The sequence below is a fragment of the Pipra filicauda genome, unplaced genomic scaffold, assembly GCF_003945595.2.
Source record: "Pipra filicauda isolate LSUMZ 115617 unplaced genomic scaffold, ASM394559v2 scaffold283_size971201_pilon, whole genome shotgun sequence".
NCBI classification, from domain to species: domain Eukaryota; kingdom Metazoa; phylum Chordata; class Aves; order Passeriformes; family Pipridae; genus Pipra; species Pipra filicauda.
In genome coordinates, this window is record NW_024104402.1 from 516,284 (window position 1) to 541,365 (window position 25,082).

The 25,082-nt window shown below is 35.5% G+C and overlaps 1 protein-coding gene across 4 annotated transcripts in view; it reads right to left on the minus strand.

Moving 5' to 3' along the window:
* The window catches only part of TTC8 (tetratricopeptide repeat domain 8), a 39,144-nt gene that overhangs the window by 10,890 nt on the left and 3,172 nt on the right, over positions 1-25,082 (minus strand). Inside the window, exons 2-9 of one of the 4 annotated variants that reach the window (XM_027738666.2) lie at positions 21,396-21,425; positions 18,290-18,410; positions 14,686-14,749; positions 14,372-14,531; positions 13,534-13,623; positions 9,638-9,682; positions 3,448-3,533; positions 1,480-1,567 (exon numbers count right to left, since the gene is read on the minus strand). In XM_027738666.2, coding sequence (XP_027594467.1) covers positions 1,480-1,567; positions 3,448-3,533; positions 9,638-9,682; positions 13,534-13,623; positions 14,372-14,531; positions 14,686-14,749; positions 18,290-18,410; positions 21,396-21,425 — 684 coding nt within the window. Of the gene's footprint in view, positions 1-1,479; positions 1,568-3,447; positions 3,534-9,637; positions 9,683-13,533; positions 13,624-14,371; positions 14,532-14,685; positions 14,750-18,289; positions 18,411-21,395; positions 21,426-25,082 lie in introns of those variants that run through there. The other 3 variants (XM_027738676.2, XM_027738685.2, XM_039382807.1) reach the window with 3 other exon arrangements.

Below are 25,082 nucleotides of genomic sequence, written 5' to 3' on the forward strand. Positions count from 1 at the left end.
TTAATGACTCAAATCTGTTCTATTGCTTTATCTGGAGGTTCACTCCAAAGAACCACTCACTACAGATGCTAAAACCACACAGCCACAGTACTCTACTATGTAATTCCCACATCCAGTGTCATATTACACTGTCCAACATCTCTGCAGTCTGTAGAGATGCTATCTAGATAAGTGGCAGAAGAAATGAAAAAATGGTGGGACAATTTCCATCTACTTGCAGTTGCTTTGGGGAGACTTGCTTTCTAAGAGTACTACAGCTATAGTAATTAAGGTTTAGATGCTAAACAGATGGATAAGTAGAATGGCTCCATTTTCTTTTTGGTATCTCTCTTATCTCTTATTAAAATATCCTATTTCTAACTCTCCTAGGTCATGAAATACTTTTTAACTTCTCAGCAGTCCTGACTTTAAATACTCCTAATTTTTTTATTTTTCTTTTATCTTTTAATAAATTACATTTCAAGGGAGAGACAGTTTTCAAAAAATATTTTTTAAAACCCAGATAGCTGTTGCAATAATGAATATAAACAAAACTAACCAGTACAGTAGTATCAGTCTGTTCACAACAGAACTGGACGCAATCCTATTATTTTTTAATGGCTGCTTAACTCAAGTCTTATCTTTCCAGTTCTGTCAGACTGAACTGTACCTCAGTGCCTCACTCTATTGCCTGTCCACTGACAGTCATTAAATCATGTTGTGCAATGTTTTATACTTGAGTGAGTTGGTCTGTGGAGTGAGAGGTGGAGGTTCAAATACAGCTCCTGTTTGAGCTAGTAATGATGCGGGGGGATGCATATCTCCCATAACAAATTGGTTCGTTAATCTAATCACTCTGCCAATTTAATCATTCTGTGTAGCTCATGGAGTGAGTCCAGAGGTGGGCCACCAAGACGATTAGAGGGATGGAGCACTTCTCCTACGAGGAAAGGCTAAGAGAGTTGGGATTGCTTAGCCTGGAAAAGAGAAGGCTTCAGGGTCACCTAATTGCAGCCTTCCCGTACATGATGGGAGCCTACAAGAAAGGTGGAGAGAGACCTCTTACAAGGGACAAGGGCCTGGAGTGACAGGACAAGGGGGAATGGCTTCAAACTGAAAGAGGGTAGGTTTAGATTAGATAGGAGGAATAAATTCTTTACTGTGAGGATAGGGAGCACCCAGAGAAATTGTGTGTGCCCCATCCCTGAAGTGTTCAAGGCCAGGTTGGATGGAGCTCTGAGCAACCTGGTCTAGTGGAAGGTATCCTTGCCCATGGCAGAGGGGTTGGAACCAGATGATCTTTGGTGTCCCTTCCAACCCAAACTGTTCTGATTCTGTGACTCTATGTATTTGCAGAATGACTCCTGGTAGTGACAGGAGAGCATATACTTTTAAACACAATGGTGTATCAAGTTCAATACTGAGCTCTTGTGCCATATGGACTCTCAGGCATAGTTTGGAATTTCACTTCATTCTTAAACAAGAAAATCTGTGACTTACTTTTGCCAAATACAAGATTGTATCAACCATGTCCTGCTGCTTGAGAGCTGACTTAAATTGTTTTTCGGCTTCACGATATAATCCCAACCTAAAGAGACAACAGATACATATGGAAGATACTCATTTGTTGTTTGCTTTTTTTAAAAGAAGTTTATTAAATAATGAAGCAGCACACCCTAAACCAAATATGAACTGCCCAAAAGCACACTTTAAGACCACATATTTGTGTGCGCGTTAAAAAAACCCATGCTGTTATATGCATTAAGAAAACAAAACTATGAAAAAGACAAATCCATGAAATTTGGCCCCCCATGCAGCCTTCTGGTGATAAGTGAATAACGATGTACTTGTATTCATAGGACTCCTTCCTGGTCTTAGAAGGGACAGCAGAAAATGAGCAATTAAATTCATGTCTCAACCCATACTGTTTTGGAGCAGAATTTCCTCACCCATGGCAAAGATCACACAGATACTTTCCACTGCGCATGAACCTCACAGAAGTCTGTTTCATCTCAAAGGCATTTTTTTATAGTGTCAAATATTTTGCATTAATCTATAAATGCTACATAAACTACAAAATTAAGAGGACCGTGCCATTTCAACAACAGCAAAAAGGTACACTTTCTCATATGCAAATTGCCTTTTGTCTCCTTCAGCCATAGTGCACATATACTCGCTGAAGAAACACAACACAGAAACAGAACAAGCCAGGTAAAACAAAGAAACATAGTCAATGGGGACATTAGGTATTTTGGGATCCTGGAAGTACATGTGCCTGCTTGGATGCTTTAGTCTCTGTAACACTATTCATAAAAATCCTGAAAGTAATAAATGACCTCTAAGCTCATGTATTGTGTCTGTATGGCAAGGTTTTGGTAGCTGGGGGGCTACAGGGATGGCTTCTGAGAGAAGTTGAAGTTTCATCTATGTCCCTGTTTTCTCTCCTCTGCCCAGCTGAGGAGGGATGTGATAGTACAGCTTTGGTGGATACCTGGCATCCACCACAGCTAAAAAAGAAAAAAAAGTCAGTCTGATCTTCTAAAGAATATCAAATAAAAGTTAAGACTAGTGATGAACTGCATTAGTTTGGCCATCTAAAAAGAAGCAATAGTTTCAAGCTAAGGTCCAATATGGAATTTTAAAGGGCTAAGTGCTTTGTATTATCAATACAAGAACTGCTTATAGAATTGAAAAGACTGCAGATGATGCTTCCGTTTTTTAACACCCAATATAGTGTTCATACAAATTCATTGTAAAGAATGAAAGGGGGAACTGCCTCAGTACTTGTTTGACTTATGTAGAGTAGGGTTGTATCAGGAGGAGTTTCTCCTGGTTTGGTAAAACTGTTACTATCATAGCTATATCTTCAGCAATCACTCCAAACTGCTCACCACAAGTTTGTTCCTCCCTGCTGTTTCCATTCTTTCCTCTAAGAGATGCATGGCTGCACAGTGTCGGGGTACTCATAAGTCGTTTTTGTTAGATGCTTGGTTATGGGGTGCCAGACCTGAGGCCTTGCCATTTTTGGAACTGATACTTCTTGGGCAATGTACTTCTGGCAGAGACTGTCCAACACAAATATTTTATTATGTATTGTTTCGTCAATTTGAAGACCTCGTGACAGTTAGTTTCTCAAACTAATATTGTAATATTTATTTTGTGTAGTCTGTTTTAACAATAGTTCTTTGCATTTATTGACTGACTTTTCAAATAGTGATTTTAAAATACATTAAAAAAGGCAAAGTTGCAAGTAATTAGTTACTTAAAGGTACTCAGTGTTGATACCTGTATATTAACACCTCAGTGTTGTCTTCCTGTATATTAAAGGAGATTTAACTGTAAGCACAGAGGTCTCCAACGAAACACTTGCTGAACTGTTTCTCAGTGTTCAGCATCGCGCAACACACCCAGCAGTACAGGTCCTGAACTCATATTCACTCATCACAGAAGAAATAAACAATGGCTTACCTATAGTAGCACTTCCCAATTTGCACTTTCCACCACCAGTCCTTGAATTGTGCGTGCTCGGTGGCAAGGGCTGCCAAATCTAGAGCCTTCCAAAACAAACCCATCATCTTAAAATTAATACCACCAGTGTTTACACAAAGAAAAAGAGCACAATGTGAACAATGTAAAGATTTTTGTAAAGAGAAAATTTTGAACAAAAACTCCAGGTAACCTTTAGGTTGAAGCATTGCTTTATGTTTATTACTTTTATAGTTCAGTCCATAAAACAGCTGAAAGGATTATTTGTCCCTATAAAAATACACAATCCAAACAGCTTCTTCTAATTCAAAGAGAAAATAGGAAATCAATTGATCAGACTCCTGTAGCGCTGCTTCAGAATACATTATTTGTTTAAGCCAACACACTTTTTCCAAGCTTCCCATCATTGTTCACTAAAAGGTGTTAAAAAAAAGTAAAAATAAACTAAAATAAATAAGTTCAATGAATTTGAAATACTGTAGAAATTGTCATCTCATTGCTAATATCAGGTTGCCTCCATTTCTGGGAAGAAATTCTCAGATGTGTACAGTAAGACACATTTCTTCCTTTGCAAAGACTATAATGTAAAGAACTATTTTACAGGAGAAATATCTTAAGAAATAGATAGCTATTGAAGATGGTGGAGGTCTAAAATCTCTTTTGTCTGGCATACTGGAAAAGCAGGTATGCTCTGATAGCCACATCAGCCAGAATCTGTGGCTTTTCATATTTAAGCTATAATTTCAAAATCTGTGTTAAAACAAACAGATGTGTGTTCTGTACCACAGTCTACCATAGACGCACTTGTTAGTGTTTCTTTTTTATTAATTCCATTTTTTCTCAGAACATATCAAAGCCATGCTATATTTGTTACACTTTAGGGATATCAGAAATAGTCTAAAAAGATCTAATGCCGTGTTTGTATAACAAAGAGCTCACTTTTCTATTTGTTTGTCTTCATAAACATTTTGCAGACCACAGGAATCAGAACCTTGCTATCTACTAGGAACAATAAATAAAATTCTGTGCACTGGTCACTCAGTAGCAGAGGAACAAATAACTTCCAGGAAAAATTAATCTGAATATTTGAAATGCTGTAAGAGCCCAGTTTAGTCACATCTACCCCTAGGTTTGATTCCTGTTCTTCCTGCTAGCAAAATGAGGTTGCAAGTAATAAATGCGTTTAGATCTGACACACTGCAGCAAAATCATTGGAGCTATGACAACTTAGGCAAATAGGTATCTTTTGGCTCTGTGAGAAAGAATAATTTGTTTTCTGTAGCAAGTCAGGATAAGGAGTTGCATCGATGCTGCCCCAAAGAGAAAGAGACAGCTGTCATTCCCTGCCTCTGAGACAGGAAAGAGAAAACTCAGGAAAACTGACAACTCCGAATTCACTGTTTCTTTCAGCTCTTGGTTGCCCTTTGTTTCTTAATGGTTTTGTAAAACAGGGCCTTTGGATGCTACAACTATAATGGCGAATGTATAAACAATGTGTGTGTCTGTCAAATACCACACCTGCTTCTAATGCAGCATGAGCAGCCACTTCAGACAAGCAAGGATCATGCTGCAAATAGCATGCTTCAGAGAGCTTTCCTCAGGGTGCTCTCATGGCAAGTGCTCAAGAAGGACTGTTTCAGAAAACGACCTCTTCTGTAACTGCACATTCAGGTTTCTTCCTGCTACCTTAATTATTTCTGATAATTATTTTATGCAAGGCTAACAATTCTGGCTGCTATTGGAAAGTGGAAACTAAGATTGCTTCAGGTTTACTAGACACTAACATCAGCCGTTTATCTGTCAGTGAAGATCCTGAACTCTTACTGGGATCTTATACTAACATCAAGAAACACAGCATGACTTCATCTCGAAGTTAGTTTATGAAAATAAGTTCTGTTTTTATACTTTCCAATTAATGAAATAGGAAAGGAACAGGAAGATCTTGTTTCTGATACTCTACAAGTGATTATAAAAACTTTAATCAAAAAATACTATCAATGTTAGAAATATTTCTAAAAAGTGTTTGTCTGAGAAAGCTTTGTGCATCCTAAGAGTTAAGAATTTCTGCTAGTATTACCACAAAATCTTTTGACAATGTGGCCTCTGAAATTTTAGTAAATTAATTCAGTCTTTTAAAAGTCTTCACCTTGTCAGTACCAACACCAAGCACATTTAAATTTCAGTTTGGTGCAAACTTTTTTTTTAATTGCACAGTTTGGGTACAAATCAATGCTCAATTTGCATGGTATTTTAATTTAAAACCAATCTATAAAAGCAGTATTGATACACCTGTCCTGCACTCCTGTGCATTGCAGAATGTTGGTGCAGTCATATTAATAACTGGAAGGGAAAAACATGAAGGATTTGGGATATTACCAGATACTGGTATGTCTTTTTAAGGATTTTTGATTCTAAAATACATATTAGTTCAAAACCCAAACTGATTGTCCTAAAACTTTTAACAAACTTAAGGATATAACTCACCATGTGGACATACCGGTGAGCTGAAATTGTTCCTGTCTAGAGCACTTAGCATACTCACATATGCAGAGTCCATTTCAGTAACACTTTTAACCCCAAGAAATCTTTCAGAACAGATTTATTTTACTGTCAGTTCTTATGTTTGTGCAAATAAAAATGTTAAAAACCCCTGAGACTCGGTGGGTTTTCTGTTTTCTAAAAAAAAGTTTTTATTAAAGAATGAAAAATAATGTTGATTCTTTAATTGTATTTAGCATGATTCTGAGTTTCATTTCTTTACCATTACCTTCCTTAACTAAACTGTACTATAAATAAGACTTCCAAACTTCGCTATTGCAAAATGAAATTGGTAAAGTTGTTTGAAACAGTAATTTCATACAGAGTATTGTATGCACCAAGAAATTAGATAGATGGAAACAAAAGCAAGCATCTGTTGCTTCTTTCATGTGCTGTTGAATGGCAGTAATTTTCCCAGCAACAATTACTGACTGAAGTCTTATTTGTAGACAAATCAGCCCAGATAGTCTATAAGATAGCTGAGCAAATGACATTAGCCATGGTCAATTTAACACAGTCTATTTTGGCGAGTGTCTTCTGGATTCCTGTATTTTATAAATCTAACATAATTCCATTTTAAATAGATTCCTATCAGAGAGTATAAACTACAAAGTATTAAGAAGATCTAAAGAAATACGAGAGGTCATGACTTCTGGCCATACGTATGCATTGTACACTCATTGTTCTTCCTCAGGACAAAGTATCTTGTCATCATTACCCATCCGCAAATAATGGCAAAATATGATGTCACAGTCTACTGAAAAAAGTAGCAGCTGAACTATTTCTGGACAAGTCTTTCAAACTGTCCTGCTCTTAGAGCATTTAGCCCATAAAATGGCTTTTAGAAATAGCTCAAGAAGTACAGAAAGTCAGTTATTAAGTAGATGTGTTCAAAAGGAAACAAGTCAAGAACAATCACGGATAGGATAACAGTATTTTGTTCAGAGAACTGTTTAATTTTTCATTAAATAAGGCGAAAGAATTTTGAATACATTTCCAAGTGCTGAACAAGCTCAGTGCTTCTCTCTTTTACTTGCAGACTCACGTTTCTGATAATGGACAGATTACAGATGTATTTACTTTTAATTAAAACCAATTTCCTAGCACTATTTATTCATCTGAATGCACACTGATTAATAGCATTTCTAAACTGAAATTGATGAGTCTTTTTTTTTCGTACTATATACTGGCAGAATATGAAACAGAAGATAAATAATAAAACTGCCTTTGTTTCTTAAATAATAACGTGATAATAATAAATGAGAACAGTACAGACTGTTCCAGATCAACAGTGACAAAGGAAGGATATTGTCACTACTAATTTGTGTTTTATTTGCAAAACTGCAGGAACTGGTATGCTGTTCATGCAGAAAGTCCCAAGAAAGACTTCTCAAATTTGAAGTCAATTTCTCTGGCTTCCAAGCATTTCAAGCTCTTTCATCTCACCTCATGTAGAAAACTGTTGGGTTTTGGTTCTTTTTTAAGAATGTGCAACCTCACACAGTAGCAGAAAATACAAAGATGTAAGAGATGTCAGTGACTGTTCTAATGGGTGATCAAGCAAGAGCCAGATCCATTTTTAAAAAGTTAACATACATGCTGTTTCCCTGCTGAATCCTAAGCAATTGAATCCTTTTATGGAGACAAGAAATTGAATTTTTGAAATTTCACTTGGTAGGAGAAGTGAATAAACATTGATGCAGCCACAGTAATGCAGAAGTTAAAGTGTTTCTTTTTTGTTTAAGAAAAATTAATGCAGATGAAGTTCAAAAGGAAGGGAGGACAGTTTGGAGAACAAAATTACATTGAAAATGGTGTAGAAAACAGTCAATGAAAGCAAATGACAGAAAGCAAACTGAACAGTTAAAAAAAATCTCTTCAGAGATATACATTACATTATAAAGGCACCTCATTCTGTGAAGCATGACACAATTTTTTTTCCTACAAGATGATGTCATTAACATGTTGATCTCCCTCTCATTACACAATAAATGGTCGTGACTAAGCTGGCACTTCCTTGCTCACAGATATTTATTCAAAAGGCTCAAGTATGTAAAAAAACATAGGAAAAACTTTTTCTGCAAGTCATTCATTTGGGACTCTCAGCAAGGATTTCAAAATACATGCAGCACAGTGCAGAAACATTTTACAATTTTTTTCTGGAGTGCTTGGAAAATTACCTGCATTATATAAAACTATCTATCTAGCCTAGAGATCCTGCATGTCCTTAAACTGTAGGTCACAGGCACATGTGGCATCTTATCAAGTGACTCTTTTATTCTTAGTGAACTGAGCTTTCAGTAACAAACAACATAACTTTTAAATTACTAGTGGCCTAACACCCAGGTACTTTCTTCATATTCAGTACCAGAATATGCAAATGTTAATTGCTATTTCTCTCTGACATTTCTGATGCTTCTACTTACCATTTCAATGGTATTTTGGATTAAGAGTGCATTACAATTCAATCCTCTTAAAAGAATGCTATACAATAAGTTGACAGTGTATAACAATAATCATTCCATATTAGATTAAAAAACTTCACATAGCAGCACATTTGGAAATAATTATCATCTATGTCAACAACAGCAAAATATTTTTGGTGTGTATTATTGGTTAACTGGAGAGTTTAACTCCAGGCCTAATTACACACCAGCTGGTAGTATTGCAGAAAATTCAGTAACTAGTCAACTATGCATTATTGACATAAACTTCTTTCAAACAAACCTCAAGCAGAAATTTCATTCCATTTCAACTGGGTGGATATATCAAATATAGCAATGAAATATTTTGACATTTTATTAATTGAATAACTGCCAAAAAACTTCTGCAACCTTTATCTCTTTCTGAAAGTTTAAACAATATGTACCCAAACTTGATCTTACCCATTCAGTGCAGTAACATAAGAACCACAGAAGAAAAATTTTGGATAGGGTAAGACGAAAATTATAATTAGGAAAACTTCTGAAGAATAAATGTTATAGACAATTTAATCTTTCTCTTGAGGCCACAAAACACCTCAGCACTATGGAATTATGTTTCTAGAAAAACTATTCAAAGTCCCATTGATATTTTATTTTTATGCAGTTTCACCAAATATATTTCCTTTCTATTCATCCAAATGCATAAGCAATCATCTCAGCAGTTTAAAATGTCAAATATTGTTCATTTCAATCACTGTTTTGTCAGGTATTTTCAACTTCTTCAGTTAATAGACAGTCTTTCATAATTTACTGCTTACTCTCCAGCCACAGGACTCTGAACTTTCTAGGCAGTTCACTACCTGACCTGTAGTTTCAGCTACTGCTCAGGTTCCAGTAAATTCTGTTAACATGAAATAATTAAATGCAGAGACCTTACCATATTGATAGATGAGGGACCCAGTTTTAAGCATTAGAATGTTTTGCTTCTCAAAAAGGAGAGCAACCCATAGCTTGGTATTTGCAAATTATCATCCCTGATTATCACCCCTATAAGAAAGGATTTCTCTCTCTTAAGCAACTTTTAATGCTTCACTTCTGTACTTACTACCTGGACATGTGTGACATACTACCTGGACCCTTAGTTTAGCAGAATACTGACAGAAATACCTGAATCATACATAATAAAAACTGAAAATGGAACATATACTCACGTTTTTTATGTCATTTTCATGGTGAAATATATATTCGAACAATGCCTGTCAGAAGAATATTTAAAATATTGTCATATTTGAAGACAAAAATTGATAATATTATTTTAGAGGAATACAGAATCTTGATTATGTTAGGCAGAAATTAATTCTTTGTGAAAGCAATCACATTCACACATCACAATTGCTGAAATTACATTTATTTAAGACTTGAATAGACAAAAACCATAGATGTGCTATGCTGTCATCACAGGAAAGCATCTTAATTCTTAATTTGTTGCAAGAGATTAGTGGAATTGTCTCTTATCTCTGGTCCTTAACATCACCTTAAAACAAAAAAGGCAGCTATAATTTGAAAGTGAATGTAGATTTGAGAATCTTGCACAATTTTCATGACTATTTAGCAGTAAAATCAACAAATGATCTAAAAAAAGCTTTTTGCAATGGACAGGTGTCATGTAGTGTGCAATGTCAGGTGTTTATGTAGTGCTAACCCTACTTAAATAAACATAGGTTTATTAAGAATGTGAGCTGAGCAAACTTTGCCTTAGGGGAAAACAATCCTAAGCCCTACAGAATTTTCGGATCTGTAAAGGAAAAAATTCCTTTTTATAATTATTTGTAAACGATAAATAGTAACAATATTGTGCTGCTGCTGCAACTCAAATACACCATCATAATAGCAAAGCTTAAAGAAGTTACATGCATCAGCTGTGCTGTGGTTAACTGCTTATAAGTCCACAACTGCACAGCAACATAACTGCATTTTTGTTTACTCATGTATAAAGCTAGTCAAGTCATACTGTGTTGGAGCTGTTCTGCACTAGAACACAGATGAGTATATATAGGTATATATATATATTATATATTGATGAGTATATAATAGGTAATGGGGGGTGGCATTTTCAGTGAATAACATGATATTGAAAGATGACAGGCAATTAAATGGACAGTGGAAGCCTCTATTCCCAGAACTGTATTATGGGTGCTAGTAACACAAGGTTTAATTGAGTTGAACCTTGAACTTTTTCTGCATCCAAATCCCAGGTCTTAATTGCTTCAGAAGAACAGAACATTTTTCTAAATTTGTATAATTCATTCTAAAAAACTAGAAAAAACTATTGTCCCATAAGGAAAGAAAGAAAGAACAAGACCTTAGTCTCCTAAGGGCTTCCATGACCTTTCTGCCAGCTTTTCTTAGACAAAATCCTTAAAATAATTAACTTAAGGAAACTAGAGAATTACTAATGAATTGTCGTGTCTGGTGAGGAAAGTAAACCATGACCTACTTTTCTTCTAGTTTTGGTCAGAAAAGACTCTGAACAGATGATTAAAAGACATTAAAGAATTATAAATAGAAACACATTTATAGGGAGATTAGAATCGATGGATAAGAATAGAATAGACGATAAAGTAGTAGTGGAACATTTTCTCCTCTAGTTCAGTAACAGAGAAGCATTCAGTAAAAGTGTGTAAATCTAAAGTGACAAAAAAAAAGATGTTTTCTTGTATGGGTGGCACAATGTATACAGCCTGACCTTCAAAAGGATTTAAGTGACTGAATATTCACTTGGATAAAAATATCTAGAGTTATCTTAATAACTCTATTAAAAATCCACAAGCTAAAAAAGATAAAACTTTCTATTTCATACCATAAACCAGTTGCTAACTGAGATTTACCAGAGGTTCTGTCTGGTGACAGGTGATATCTTTTATGTCTGCTATGCTGTTTCCTGTGATAGTCTTTAAAATGGCTAATGCTGGTCAGAGAGAAGGCACATTTCAGTATTCTTCAAAACACTGGAAAACCTCATCACGCAATGAAAAGATAAAAAATCTAACTTGAAAAAAGATACGGTGAGGATACTTTGCAAGTACATTAGAAAGAAGTACATAGGAAGTATTCATATACAAACATGAATATACAGGCTGATTATGTGAAGTTCATCATCATGGCTGGGCTTTGCAAATGAAGATTTAGGAAGGCTCTATCCACATTTGTTACAAGCACGCTGGTGGCTACTGCCCAGGTTCGGCATGTTCTGGATGTGAACTTAATAGCTAGAAGATTTATCATCTTTTTTGCATGTGGGAGAGGTGACAGCTCAGAAAATTTTAAAACTTTAATCAATTATTCTTAACACACAGTGCAGTCTGAAGTCTCACTTCTTGCTTTGGCTTTACCCTTAATGCTGTTTCATTTTAAAAAAGTTATAAATCCATGTAGCTCCAAATTTAAACTTAGATCTTACATTCTGTGTGAAATGTTAATGTCATAATGTATTAGCTTCATAATACTGACAAGTTCACTTGCTGCCTATGGATGTTTCTATGACTGTTGTTTTACATTTCTGGCTTAAGCCTCTTTTCATATGAAACTGAAGGAAGACAGAGCTGCCCCAGAAAATGCTAATTAAAAATGAAAATTGTTAAAAATATGTATGTTTCTCATTCCTGAGGGCCGTTGCTGACAAAACATCCTCTGAAATCTAACCTACCTACTTAAATAGCATGTAGTTACCAAACATAATTAAAAGCTAGCTGTCTTCGGGCAGAAGAACTAAGACTTGTTTCTTATGGATGTGTCTTACATTTCTTAATCCTTCCCAAGTTTCCTACATCCCCCCTATTTTACAGACTGTAATGGATTTATAATAATTTGTCTGCTGGCTGATTGCTAGCAAGGACATAATTGGACAAAAGCCATGCAAGTTTTTTCAGTACTGATAAAGAACTAATCTGTAACTGCCTTCAGATGATAGTCTGGAAGTCTTTGACTGCCTCCCCAGGGATATACCCTGGCCAGGGATATACCTTTGATTACCATATTTGATACCTACTCTTCTGCCTAGTTTGGTTAGGAAGCAAAGGGACAATGATGCAAGGAGTGGGTGAAGAAAACAATGCAATCACACAAAATTTATTTCCTTTAAAAACCACACTGAAATGCAATGCCATCAGCCTACATTAGGCTTTAAAAAGAAAAGAAATTTGTTAGTCATTTATGAAAAACTGTTAACCAAAGTTTTAGACTGGAAGAGCTAATTTCCACTAGCAGATTATTATGCACTGCTAGTCTTCTAACACTGTTCACCACTGTGTTTCTCAAAATAGACTGAATACATACTGGTTCTTTCCACTTTAGGTTGAGAGCCAAATATAGCTCCCTAGAGGGTGTCTGATAGTTGTCTGATACCTTGTGCAAAATGAGTTGCTGGCCTCAGCCCAACAGTTGTTTTTTGAAACATGTTCATCCATAACTGATTATGTTGGGGAAAGATTCAACTGAAAGGCCACAGAATGATAAATCATCACACAGCTTTCAGTCCCTGCCACTCAGAGCTGAAATAAGTTGGGCAGATAACATGGATAAACCTGTTCTATTGTCAGACAGTCTCAGTTTCAATGATCGTCAGCCAGATGTTCTTAATTGAAAATGAAGTATTCTGAACAAAACAATGAAATCTTTTTACATAAAACCAGTTAACTCATGCCATAAAATCAAAAGAATCCAAACCTTCTGAACATTTTTAGACCAGGATTGCCATTTCCAGACATTAAGGAGGGTTCTGCAGGTTTTTTTGCTCCTGGCTTTTTTTTTTCCTTTTTTTAGTTGCCCTTCATCACTCCTATATGTGCAGTTCAAGTTATTTACCAATGGAAAATTTTATTCCCCACAAAAGTTTTTCCTAGATTATACTTTCTATGTAACTTCTTTAGACATTCTTTCAATTTCAAATCTGGTAAAAGCTGTCAAAAGGTAACACACTATTTTTCTGAACTTCACCTCTACAACATATTTCATCATTGTTTTTATTCCCAATCCCATGTACGGTTACATTAGAATGACACCCGAAAATAAGAAAAAGATATCATGTTAACCAAAAACAGTTACGTACCTTTGCCAGTTTGGGTTTCTGAGCATATTTTGCTAAATTCAGTCGAGACAGATTTATGAAAGGGCCATCTGGATTTGTTAGCATGGAAGCCTGAAGAGGAAAAAGAAGTCTTTTAAGTGGGAAGATGCCCTACACTTTTCCTGAAAATTTTCAAAATATTAGTAGTATACAACAAAACTCCCAACCCCCAAACAAAACATCTGTCAAAAACTTCGTTTTATTTCCTTCTCTCCACCATTTCCATGCAGTGCCTAAGCATGTACCTTGGTAGTTGGGACACATAAAAAAAAAAATTTTCCACGAAAGATTCAGAAAGATCAGTTCCTACCTGCAACAGCGAGAAGATACCATGTTTTGCCATTAATGTGATGTTTATCTGTACTATATATTCTTGCTGCTTGCAGTTTATTAATTTTGCCAAAAGAACGGGATAGAACTAGTCTGGCTTATTTTCCTTATCATTTGAAGGGACAGACACTGAGCACTTAGTAATTGTTTTGTAGTAAACTGAAAAACTTGGAGAAGGTTTCAAGATGCTCATAATGAAATCATGTCACGGTCTTTTCATGGCCTTCAGTGAATAAAAATGTGTCTAAAAGAATTGGGAGTTTACGTGAATTTCAGTGAACTTACAGATTTATGTTTTTATATAAACACATCAGCAAACTAACAAGAAGTATCATTTTCAAACCCTAAAAGTAATTTAAATAAAATCTAAAAATGCTCTCCTCCTTCAAACTGGAGTTTAGATGCAGCTTTTAAGTAAACTATAATGTCACTGTGCCAGAAGGTATGACCAAGAAATGCCTCATTCTGAGAAGAGAGTCAAAGAACTCACCGTTCCCAGCCTGACATATCCCCCGGAAGCACTAGTAAGGGGACGGGCTGTGAGAGCTGTTCGAGGTGTTCTTATCGCCTGTTCCATAGTACTGGGCCGTCCACTTTGCGTGCTGGGTCTCACAAATCCTGTAATAGGTCTTCCTGATTGAGTTACTGGCCTGAAGATGTTAAGTACATTATCCTTACGTTATGTGGTATTTATTGATAGAGAATTTAAACAGTTGTACCTGAAGCACTTAATTTTCAGAAGTTAAATGTAAGATTTGTTCATTTCCAAGTAGTCGCATTTAAAAAAAATAAACTATCACATACCTAACAGCTGGGCTGGGGCCTCCACCTTGGCTAGTTCCAGGGAGTTTCAAAGATGTTCCTGGCCCTGTAAGACAAGAGCACTTCTCACTTCACATTGAGATACTACTCCCTCGTCCAGAGGACTTAAAAAATTATTGTATTTTACAATAAATATAAGTCAGAAATTTCTTTGTTCAAAATACTGCTACAATGAATATGGTTTTCTCTCTTTTACCCTCCCCATTCTCTTCTCCATTCCACCTGGGGGGAGTGAACGAGTGGCTGTGTGGAGCTTAGCTGCCTACTGGGATTAACCCACACCAATTCTCAAGGACATTTTAGGAACAATAGATAGCCCTGAAGTAAGAAAGGTTACTGGAACAATGAGACCATGCTAATTCGAAATGGTATATTTTCTATCCAAGACTAAAATAATACCCAGACTTTAGTAAGTAAACCAAAACTATCACCTCCAGAGTAGATGGAGAATAGTATCTCTTGTCATTAAACCAGTGTAGTATCCCCACCCACAATTTAGGGCACAGTACAGTTCAAACTCATCCATGTTCAAAGTCATCAGTGAAAATATTGAACTGGCTTGAGCCCGGGTGAACTGATGAAGGGTCCCCCTTTTCACGTATTTCTGTTTTGACAGCAGATAATTAAGAATTACTAGTTCCTGCACGTAGATTTTACATCACTTTCACTGATATTTGATTAGTCGGGTTTTCTAACCTGCCAAGTGAATATCTATTGAGATGGTTTTAAACACTTGGTTAAAACCAACATATGACATCTATACCTTCCAGTCTGTTCACTGCTTGTTACCTTGCACAGAAAGAAATGAGATTTGATTTGACATTTCTTGACAAATCACTGTTACTTGTCTACTTATTTTCTATATACTTTTGAACTGCTTTTACTGCAAATGTTTCTAAGAACTTAAGTTAAACTGATAGGTAGACACTTTCCTTCCTTCTTTTTTCTTACAAGATAAACCTCAAGTCTGCCCTTTTTCAGTCCTCCATCTCCTGCCTTCAAGCTGTAATTACCTCTGAGATACAAGCAAGTTTAGTAACTTGTCTAGATCAATAACTTCTAAATCTAAACACTTTCTAGCATTTTTTAATCCAAGATGATACTAAGCACCTCTGACTCCAATATTATAGCAGCCACCTGACAGCAGCTATTAAGTTAAATAATACAAGAAAGGTATTAACCATGATGTCCTTGGTAAAATCAACTTTCAGCAACTGATGCTAAAATAAAGAACAAAACTCAGGATTCTCTCTCTTTTGGTTGGCCACACTTAGGATCTCTGTTGCTTGCTTGCCTTTTATAGTCCTGTGAATCTTGAATGTTTTACTCCACAACAGAAAGAGTGGACAGTTTACCCAGCAGAGTTTCTAACATGGTAACTAGGGCACTATTCTGAGAAATGGACAAAGTGGTTTTTAGTTTTTTAGACTAACAGGCAAAAATGTACTAGTCTTCCACTTTCTGAACTCTTTCTTAAACTATTGCAGTAATATAGAAGAGGTAGACATCAAAATCCCCTTTTCACACATGTTTTTTAATAACTGCAATTGGTTTTGAGTTTTTGGTGCCCTGGGAGAATGCTTACGGGAATACCCTTGATCTCACCCCAGGCAACTCTGTCCTTATTTTGAGAATCCCAACTCAACTAGCTATGAATAGTTGGTCCAACCATGCTCAAACATGAACACCTAAAGCTAGTTGCCCAGGACTCTATTTAGATGGTTTCTGAATAGATCTGAGGAGGGAGACTCTACAACCTCCCTGAGCAGCCTGTGACAGTGCTTAGTCCCTCACAGTAAAAAAGACTGTTTCCTGATGTTCAACACCTCCTGTGTTACAGTTTGTGCCCACTGCCTCTAGTCCTGTCACTGGGCACCACTGGCTCTATCCTCCTTGCACTCTGTTCAGTGATATCTGTACTTACCTTTTATATAAAAATATAACACCAATGTAATTCTAATGTAATATTAGAACACCACAGATATATAAAGAAAGGAAAATCAAGTTATAGAAGAAAAATGTATTTTCTACGTGTCAGTGGACTGTTGTCTGGTTTGGTGACTACAAAAGACAACTGAATAACTAGAAAGGGTTAAGAAAAGAGTTTCAAGACTCAACTCAAAAATTAAAAGATATAGCTCAGAATGAGGAGACCATTTAGCTCAGAGAAAAGATCACTGGATGACTTAATGACAGATTTAGCAATTTACTTTGGAAATAAACCTTTGAAAACAAAAACTTCATATCAGGCATAAAATACTCACAAAGAAGCAACAGGTGAAGTTATAGTTGATAATTCCGACTAAAGATACGGCACACACTGATAAAAGCTAGCAAATTTAATAACTTAAAAAAGATTGCAGGGGTTTCTCTATCTTTGGGAAGTTCTTATACTTTCTGAAAAATTATATACTAGCTCAGGCACATCTGAAGCATAAATAGCATATTTGAAGCATAAATAGCAGTCTTTTCTCAATGATTCAGGAGTGCAGGCTACACTATCATAATGATTTTCTTTTGGTTTTGGAATTTGCACACACTATCCAGAAAGTTATCTTTATTCAGTGTAAAGATAGTATGAATGTATTTTTCCAGGATACTTATTTCTAAATAATATTCATCAAATGATTTTTCTTGGCAGATGATTACTACAGGGGAACTAAACTATATTACTACACTGTTTTAAGACAGACACAGGTAATTAGCTTATCACAATGTATAAACACAACTTTAGTACTGTTTGACTGTTTATACGTGACCAATCATGTAATGAAAATTTTTAAAAATGTAATCAGATAGATATGATATTGCCTATGTCTATACAGACAAGAAAAGCTTCTTATGCTTTAAATATTAGTCCTGGCCTATGTCCAACTCCTCCCTTGAATTCCTTCACGTGGTCGGTCGTTGAGAGCCACATCTAATAAGTTGCATCAAAATTTCCATGTGGACTGTACTAAAGAAACAGAGAAAAATACAAATAATGCCAAAAAAGTAGTGGAATACTACTAATTATTACCCACTTAAAAGAGAACTAATGAAGCTGAAAAAGAGTTGCATAGAAGAAACAGTGACAGAGCTGAAGAACTGCTCTGTGAAGGAAGAGAGAAAAGAAGTAGAGAAAAGCAGAGAAAGAAAGAAAATCAGTTCAGATAATGTTTGTAGGACATGATAACAAAAGGTGATGTCTGACTGTTGTCTACAGTACAGCCATATGAATAAGATTCACAGTACACTGAGGGTGCATTTTTTTCTCTGGTTTCCCACAGTGCCTCAAGAAGCCAGAAAGGAGTAAAAGAAATCGATGTACTGACAGAAAAGAGCGAGTGAGTACAGAGATGTAGAGGAAAAGCTGATGAAACACTATTTGTCCGAACTCCTGTCTGATGGGTCTAAGCACCACATCAAGAACATGTGGTGGATCTCAACATTGCCATGCAACCATAAAACAGTCTGAAGCTCTTTTTGTAGCAATAGCTAAAAGCTGTATCAGGTTACCTCAGTATGTACTATTTTATGCTAGATGATGATCCCGGCCAAAAGAGTTCTTGTTTATTCAAAGTATTTAAGTGAAAGTCATTCTTACGTGCAACTTGAGCAATGGCATTTTCATCTAGGATCATCTCTGCGATTCCTTCTTGATCCATATCAATTTCATCCACATACACCATTTCTGTCAAAGCTCGTGTTTTCAGGCTCCAGGCAGCCTGATTAAGGATAAAGTAAAAAGTAAAATATCTTCAAAACACCAAGTAAATAATCTAATAAGAAATTTTACCATTTTTTTAATTAATATTCACTTCACAGTTTTAACAGACCTGAATAAGGTATTGACTTAAACAGTCGAATATATCCATCCGTCTGATGGCGGTGGAAAGGGGACCAAGTCCTTTGTTCATAGCATCAGCTGTAAAAATCTGTAGATGCATAGATTAGGCATCTCAGATTATGAGATTATTGCAACACTTTTTAGTGACCTGAACTGACAAATTACTAGATTAAATGTCTTGGAGGATAATCTGACCAGTGTGGAAAGGCAAGCATAACACTAGCCTATGTGACAAGCTTTGTGTAGACTGTAAAGACAACAAATCAATGGGGAAAAAAAACCCCCAAGAAAATCAGTGCCAGCAATACAGAAGTACCAACAAAATAAGTGCAGACCCAACCACTTTGATAACTTGATATGCTTGTACTCATAGAGCTGGCATGATGAAGGGAGTCACAAGACCAATTCTTTATCTTCCATAAGATATTGAATAGATCATCATAAACTTTCCAGAGTAAAAATCACTGCCAAAACAATTAGATTTATTTCCTTTCTGACACAATATAGCAGTCCGGTGTAAAGGTGTGTTTAATATTGGCTAAGGAGACATTTCAAAATAGAAACATACTGATGCTACCTTAATAAAAATAAAGGTCAGACACATGGAAACATTTGTTCTTTAATTAAGAGGTATGAGAAGATCTAAGCTTCAAGCTTATTTAATAATTTAAGTAATCATTTCATGAGACATTTCTTATTCACCATGTCTCAGACCCTCCCTTCTTCTACATTCCCGTCATGCTTCTATGCAACTTTGTAAGTGTCAATCAAAAAGAAAGTATATCTAAAAATTTTGAAATACTTAACTGTTCTTTTAAAAAGTACTTTCTTCCAAGCTGAAGCAAAGGAGGGCTTTAGCCAGTCAGTTTAACTACAATTAATAAACCTTTGTTCAAGTATGAAAAGAAAGGAATTCAGCAGGATGATCTGAATCTAGGCCAGACAGACATAATCCAGATCTGCTTTATCATCTTTTAGTTTCTTCTTATGTAGTGGGGCAAATTACATAGCCTTTAATTTGCATTGCAATTTGCAGTTAGATGTTCAACACCTTTAACTGCTTTTCATTATGCTGTAGAATTATTTAGTTTGTTGAATTTTTATCACTTTGATGGTACTCTGTTCTTTTCAAAGACATGTATGTCAGTAGTCAACATAATCATATCTTTATTGGAAATATGCTCAAATTAGAACTCTTGTATAGCCAAACACAGGCTAATTTCCTAGTAGAGGTAAGAAAAGCTGTCCATAGGAATTATTCTTTCCTGGGAACTGAAAGTAGCAACTTCTCTACGCTAAAATTGGAGCCAATTCTTTACATAGGCATAAGAGTATTATTGTGATTTTTCCACTAATTAAAATGTGATAATGTGTTTTTAAAAGCAACATGTCTCTTTGTCATTATTGGGTAAAATTAGATTCCTTTGATTAGAAATTAGATTCCACTCTAGAAATTAGATTCCAGTCTTGAGCTCCTAGTATGAGGCTTCACAGCCAACAAAAATTTCAAATATCACACATTATTCCTTAATTAAACAGCAGTCTGTAGATTAGAGTATTTGCTCTCTCTTTGTGGGACTGATAACTTTGTTTTGTGATAAGCAACATGTCTGGCGCTTATGAAGAAAAACTGCATTTTTATGAAACAGGCACTTAAATGGCAGGAAAAAGAAAGGGACAGATCACTTCAGACAACCCACATATTCACAACACAACAACGGATTTTGCTTGCTTAACTCCAAATCAGAGAGAAGTTTACAATAACTAATAGTAAATAAAGAGGCAAGCATTATTTTAAGTACCATAAGTACAAAAATGTGATACAGTATTTAGGAAGTCTAAATTCCAGAAAGAAAAGTGACAAAGTGTTTTTCACTTAGTTCCTGAGAAGTTTGTCACTGAATAGAGTATCTTCCTCTTGTTCCTGAGAAGTCCAAAAACCAAATTAAAAATATAAACTTAAAATCTATATTTAAATGGGGTTTTTTTCTGAATATGGTAACACATTTTTCTAAGAGCTTTTAGTATCTAATAATCCTTTCCATTATAATAAATTTTATTCCGTACACAATGAAAGCCCCAAGAACACAATAACTACATTGTGAAGGGTAATCATTAAAGTCAAGAAGATATCTGGAAGTATTTTACTGAAACCATTCTATACGTAAACAACTTGCACAACTTCACTGGAATGTAATTGGAAACTCGTAAATATGTTATGGAGTTGTATTTAAAAATGCCATTTCACACTGCATTTAATCTCTTCTGACTGTGGGCTGGAGCCAAAAGGTGCCATCACCTGCACAATACTATTCTTGCCATTGCAGTAATCTAGTGTTAATGTGGACAAAGTGAAAACTAATCAATTCCTCTCAGTCTTCCATCACTTATGCAAATCATCATCATGCAGCTACAAGACTCTACACAAGTTAGGCAGTGAGAATGAGCTGTAGGAGCAGGGAGGGCACAGGTAAAAGCCCACTATTACCTATATTAAATGAAACATGAAAGTGAGTCCTAAGAGCACAATCACTGTTCTGTCAGTGAACCACACAGCTTTTTCCTAATCTCATCAGCAGATGAAGGTCATTCAGCTCAAGGTAGATTCAATTTAGCTTTTAGAAGGTGCTAAACTGCTGAATAAAGCTATAGGAAATATATGATAAATAAACTTCCATCAAATATAAAAGCTGCCTATTCAAAATATCAAAAATCTCCCCCTTATCAAATGTAATGCCTTACCAATGATGAAAAACAAAATTCCGCCATTGAGGACTTAAGAAGAAAACAAATATTATTCAGTGTATCATAAATTCTTCCAAATGATTGTATTTAATAATTGTATTTATGGAAAGAATTTTACCTGAACCACACTGTATTCAGAATCAAGCTCCTGAAAAGAGAGGAAACAGAAACTGAGGAATGGAAATGTCAAACAATAAAAACAACAAAAATGGATTTATACCCTGTGACCATCTCATTTTGGATAAACATTTTCTCTCTGACACATATAGTTGAATTTTCATTTTATTACATTATCTCAACTTACACACATTATGGAGTTAATTGATATTTTATACAATGAAAGTAGATTTGCAGTAAGTTCACCTCTCTGATACCTTTGCTTTCTTGCTTCTTCTGGATCATGCTGGCCAAATCTTAGATTAACATTACAGCATTATTAAACTGAAAAATGGTAGATTAAAAGAAAATTAACTTGAAAGATATATGCAAATCACTTGAAAATTGACCAGATTATTATGCCATGGGCTTTAGAATACCTACTTAATAAAATCCATCTTTGTGCATTTTTGTTAGCTGCTGCTGGTGATCACACTGATATCATTCAAGCACACAATAGAAAAATGTCAGCACTTTTTTTGTCCTTTTATGGTGAAAATCATGCATTCATTTTATTCTGGACAGTAAGACAGCAAGTGGAATAAACGTCAAATTACTGGCCTATTGCATCACCTGATAAATAAAAGGAAAGCTATCAGATTCGGTTTATTACAAATGAAAAGGCAGGAGCTTGCATCTGCTTGAAAACTTGTGGTAAAATTGAGTAAATACCAACAGAAAGAAATGTAGGTTTATCACCAATAATTGTATAATTATCACGTTCAGGGCTTCTGCTGCTCACTTCCAGGGATTGGGGAGGAGTTTTTCCTAATGTGTTACTTAGTCTTAGACAAGGAAGGTGGGAGATAGATGTTACTTTCTCCAAATCACTATTAGTCTTTTAGAGTGTCAGATCGTTTCTGCTTCTAGAGGCAGTGGAAAATTCCTTGCACATTTGGAGTTGTGTAAATCTATCACAGTTAAATCAGCTTTATTAGACTGGATATACAATCTTAGAGTAATTCAGACTATGAAGGGACTTCTGGAGGTCCAAAGCCCTGCTCAAAGAAAGGTCAGCTATGAGGTCAGTTGAGGTTGTTCACAGCCTTGTCCAGTTAGGTCTTGAAAACTTCCAAGGATGGAGGCTGCACAATGCCCATGGGCAATCTGCTCCAGTGCTGACTGTCCTTATCAGGAAATGTTTTTCCTTGCATCAAGCCAAAGCCTCCTTCACTTCCACGCAGCACTGCAAGGGGCCCCTGGCTCCATTTTCTTGATAACCTCCTTGTATGTATTAGAAGGCTGCTATTAGATCGCCCCAATGTCTTCTCCAAACTCAAGCACTGCCCCACATGCTGCTGGCTTCCTTTGCAGCTGGGACACATTGCTGGCTCCTGTTTCCCCAGGAAAATGGCAAGGTCAAGCTCACTCTTTTCCTCTGTAGTATGAGACATGGCCTACTTCTTTCAATTTGAGCATTTTTATTCAGTAAATTCTATGACAGTAGGGACCTGAAAGACTAGTGAAAGACATCTTCTTTCTGTAGTGTACTGGGATTTCTGTCACCTTTTAAGGATCATATTTGGAATCACAACTCGTTCACGGGTGTTAAAATGTATAACAAGCTTACACATCTACTACACTATGGAACTAAATGTTAATTACACATCCACTGCACTATGGAACTAAATGTTAATTGAGGGATTAATCTCAGCTGACTGTGATGTACCTGGGGGTACATAGGGCACTGAAACTGCCTTAGCATTTCAGATGTATGATTTTATGAACTCCAAGTTCTTTTATTTATAGCACTTGCCTTCTAAAAAACAAACTATTCAGCTTCCTAAGGACCCTTGAGATATTCAGCTTGCATTTTATTCACCCCATTGTGCCTGAGTGTTACAGCATATATGAAAATGGTTTAAGAGCAGTAGGTGCTCTTCCATACCATATGTGCTACAGTAATTAATGAGGATAAGGTTAGGAACAGTACGTCAACACTAACTCAAAAATGCCTTGATGTTACAGATGTGTATCTTACTTTAGGCACTGTTCATTAGTTTAAAAATAATTTAAAAACAAAATGAATTTGCTTGTAGGAGCATTCATATTACTAAAAAATTCAGAAATTACATCACTCATCATTCCGGAAAAAAAGTTGACCAATAATATTAAGTAAAAACATTGCTCTCTCATTATAGTAGATGAGAGTATGCACTGTTCATCCATCCTGACACATTGTTTCAGTTTTTGACAAGAAGTAACTTCAGATTTTTAATAACCCTCAAGCGGGTAATAGGACCCTCACATTAAACAAAAGTATGGAACAGCAAAAATTACATTAAAATATAATATATTTTAACATGGGTGGGTCCAGCTACTCATGCAAGTAATCCACTGGAACTAGATTTCAAATAAAGAGTGCTTTGAGAAGATTAACAAATAGCGTTGCCCTGTAAGCTTGTATCTCAAAACAAAAGCTCAAATTTACTCTTCATTTACACATATAAAGTTCCTTTGGAATTAAAAAGATTGTAAAAGCAATGAAGGAAGAATTTAATCCAGATCCCTGAATCAACTGAGGGCACTTTAAAATTCATGCTAATGTATAAAGTCAGTTTATTTGAAGACCAAAAATATTTAGAATAATTATGTTTTCTGACACCTACAGCCTAGAAAAGAGAATGAAAAGATTACATACCTTATATATATATAAGGCTTCATTCTACAATGAATTTCAGGTAAGATTTAATACATGCAGAACATTAAAATTCTGAATATGCTCTTCAAATGATTAAGAGCAGAAATACAGAAAAAAACCCCCAAACTTTACCCAGGAACAATGAATTTACTGTAAGTATCACTAATTTTCATGTATAAACTTAATTACAGTCTCTTGAACCAATAACTCATTTCAGTTGAAGAAGCTTTTTCAAATCAAAGTCAATGCCCATAAACATAACTGTGATAACTCTAAATTGACCTTATAAAAACCAGTATGCAAGTAATAGTAGCTGAAAGTTCACCGTGGGAGAAGAAAGGACGAATGAACAAAAGCAAATCCTCATAGTAGATCATTAATCAATAAGAACATCCACTGTATGCCTATTAATTACATTAGGCAATTTTAGTTTTCCTCTTGTTAAACTAGAGCAGGCCTCATACATGGGTTCTGGTTATTGCCTTGAATCTGACATATGGAACCCAAAGAGTAATCAGATTAGGTGACTAATCAGGATGATCAACAGAGACAGTCCTGGATTGTATTTTCTCTAGGTCATGCTATTACTATAAACACAGAAGACAATGCCTGTTTGCTTACAACAGGAAATAATTAAACTGAACATCAGTACTTCATGTGTTTGTATGCCCAAATGCTAGTCATAGAAAATACAGCTTTTATTTACTCAGATCTTAGATTATCAGCATAGAAGTAAATTCCATCAATAACATTTATATTCCTAATACTTAAATGAGGAAATGCACAGGATGTTTTATAGAAAAAAAAATTCAATCTTCCAAAAAATGTAACTCCGTAGCAGCTAATTATTCTTCTATCAAAATGTTATTCATTAAGAACTTTTCAGGAAAACTTGATTGATTTTAAAATGTTTCGATTTTGTTGTTGTGTTCTTTAAGAATACAAGTTTATAACGGCATAGCATTTGATACTGCTGTGTAAGAAAATTCTGGATTCATGCCCAGTTAG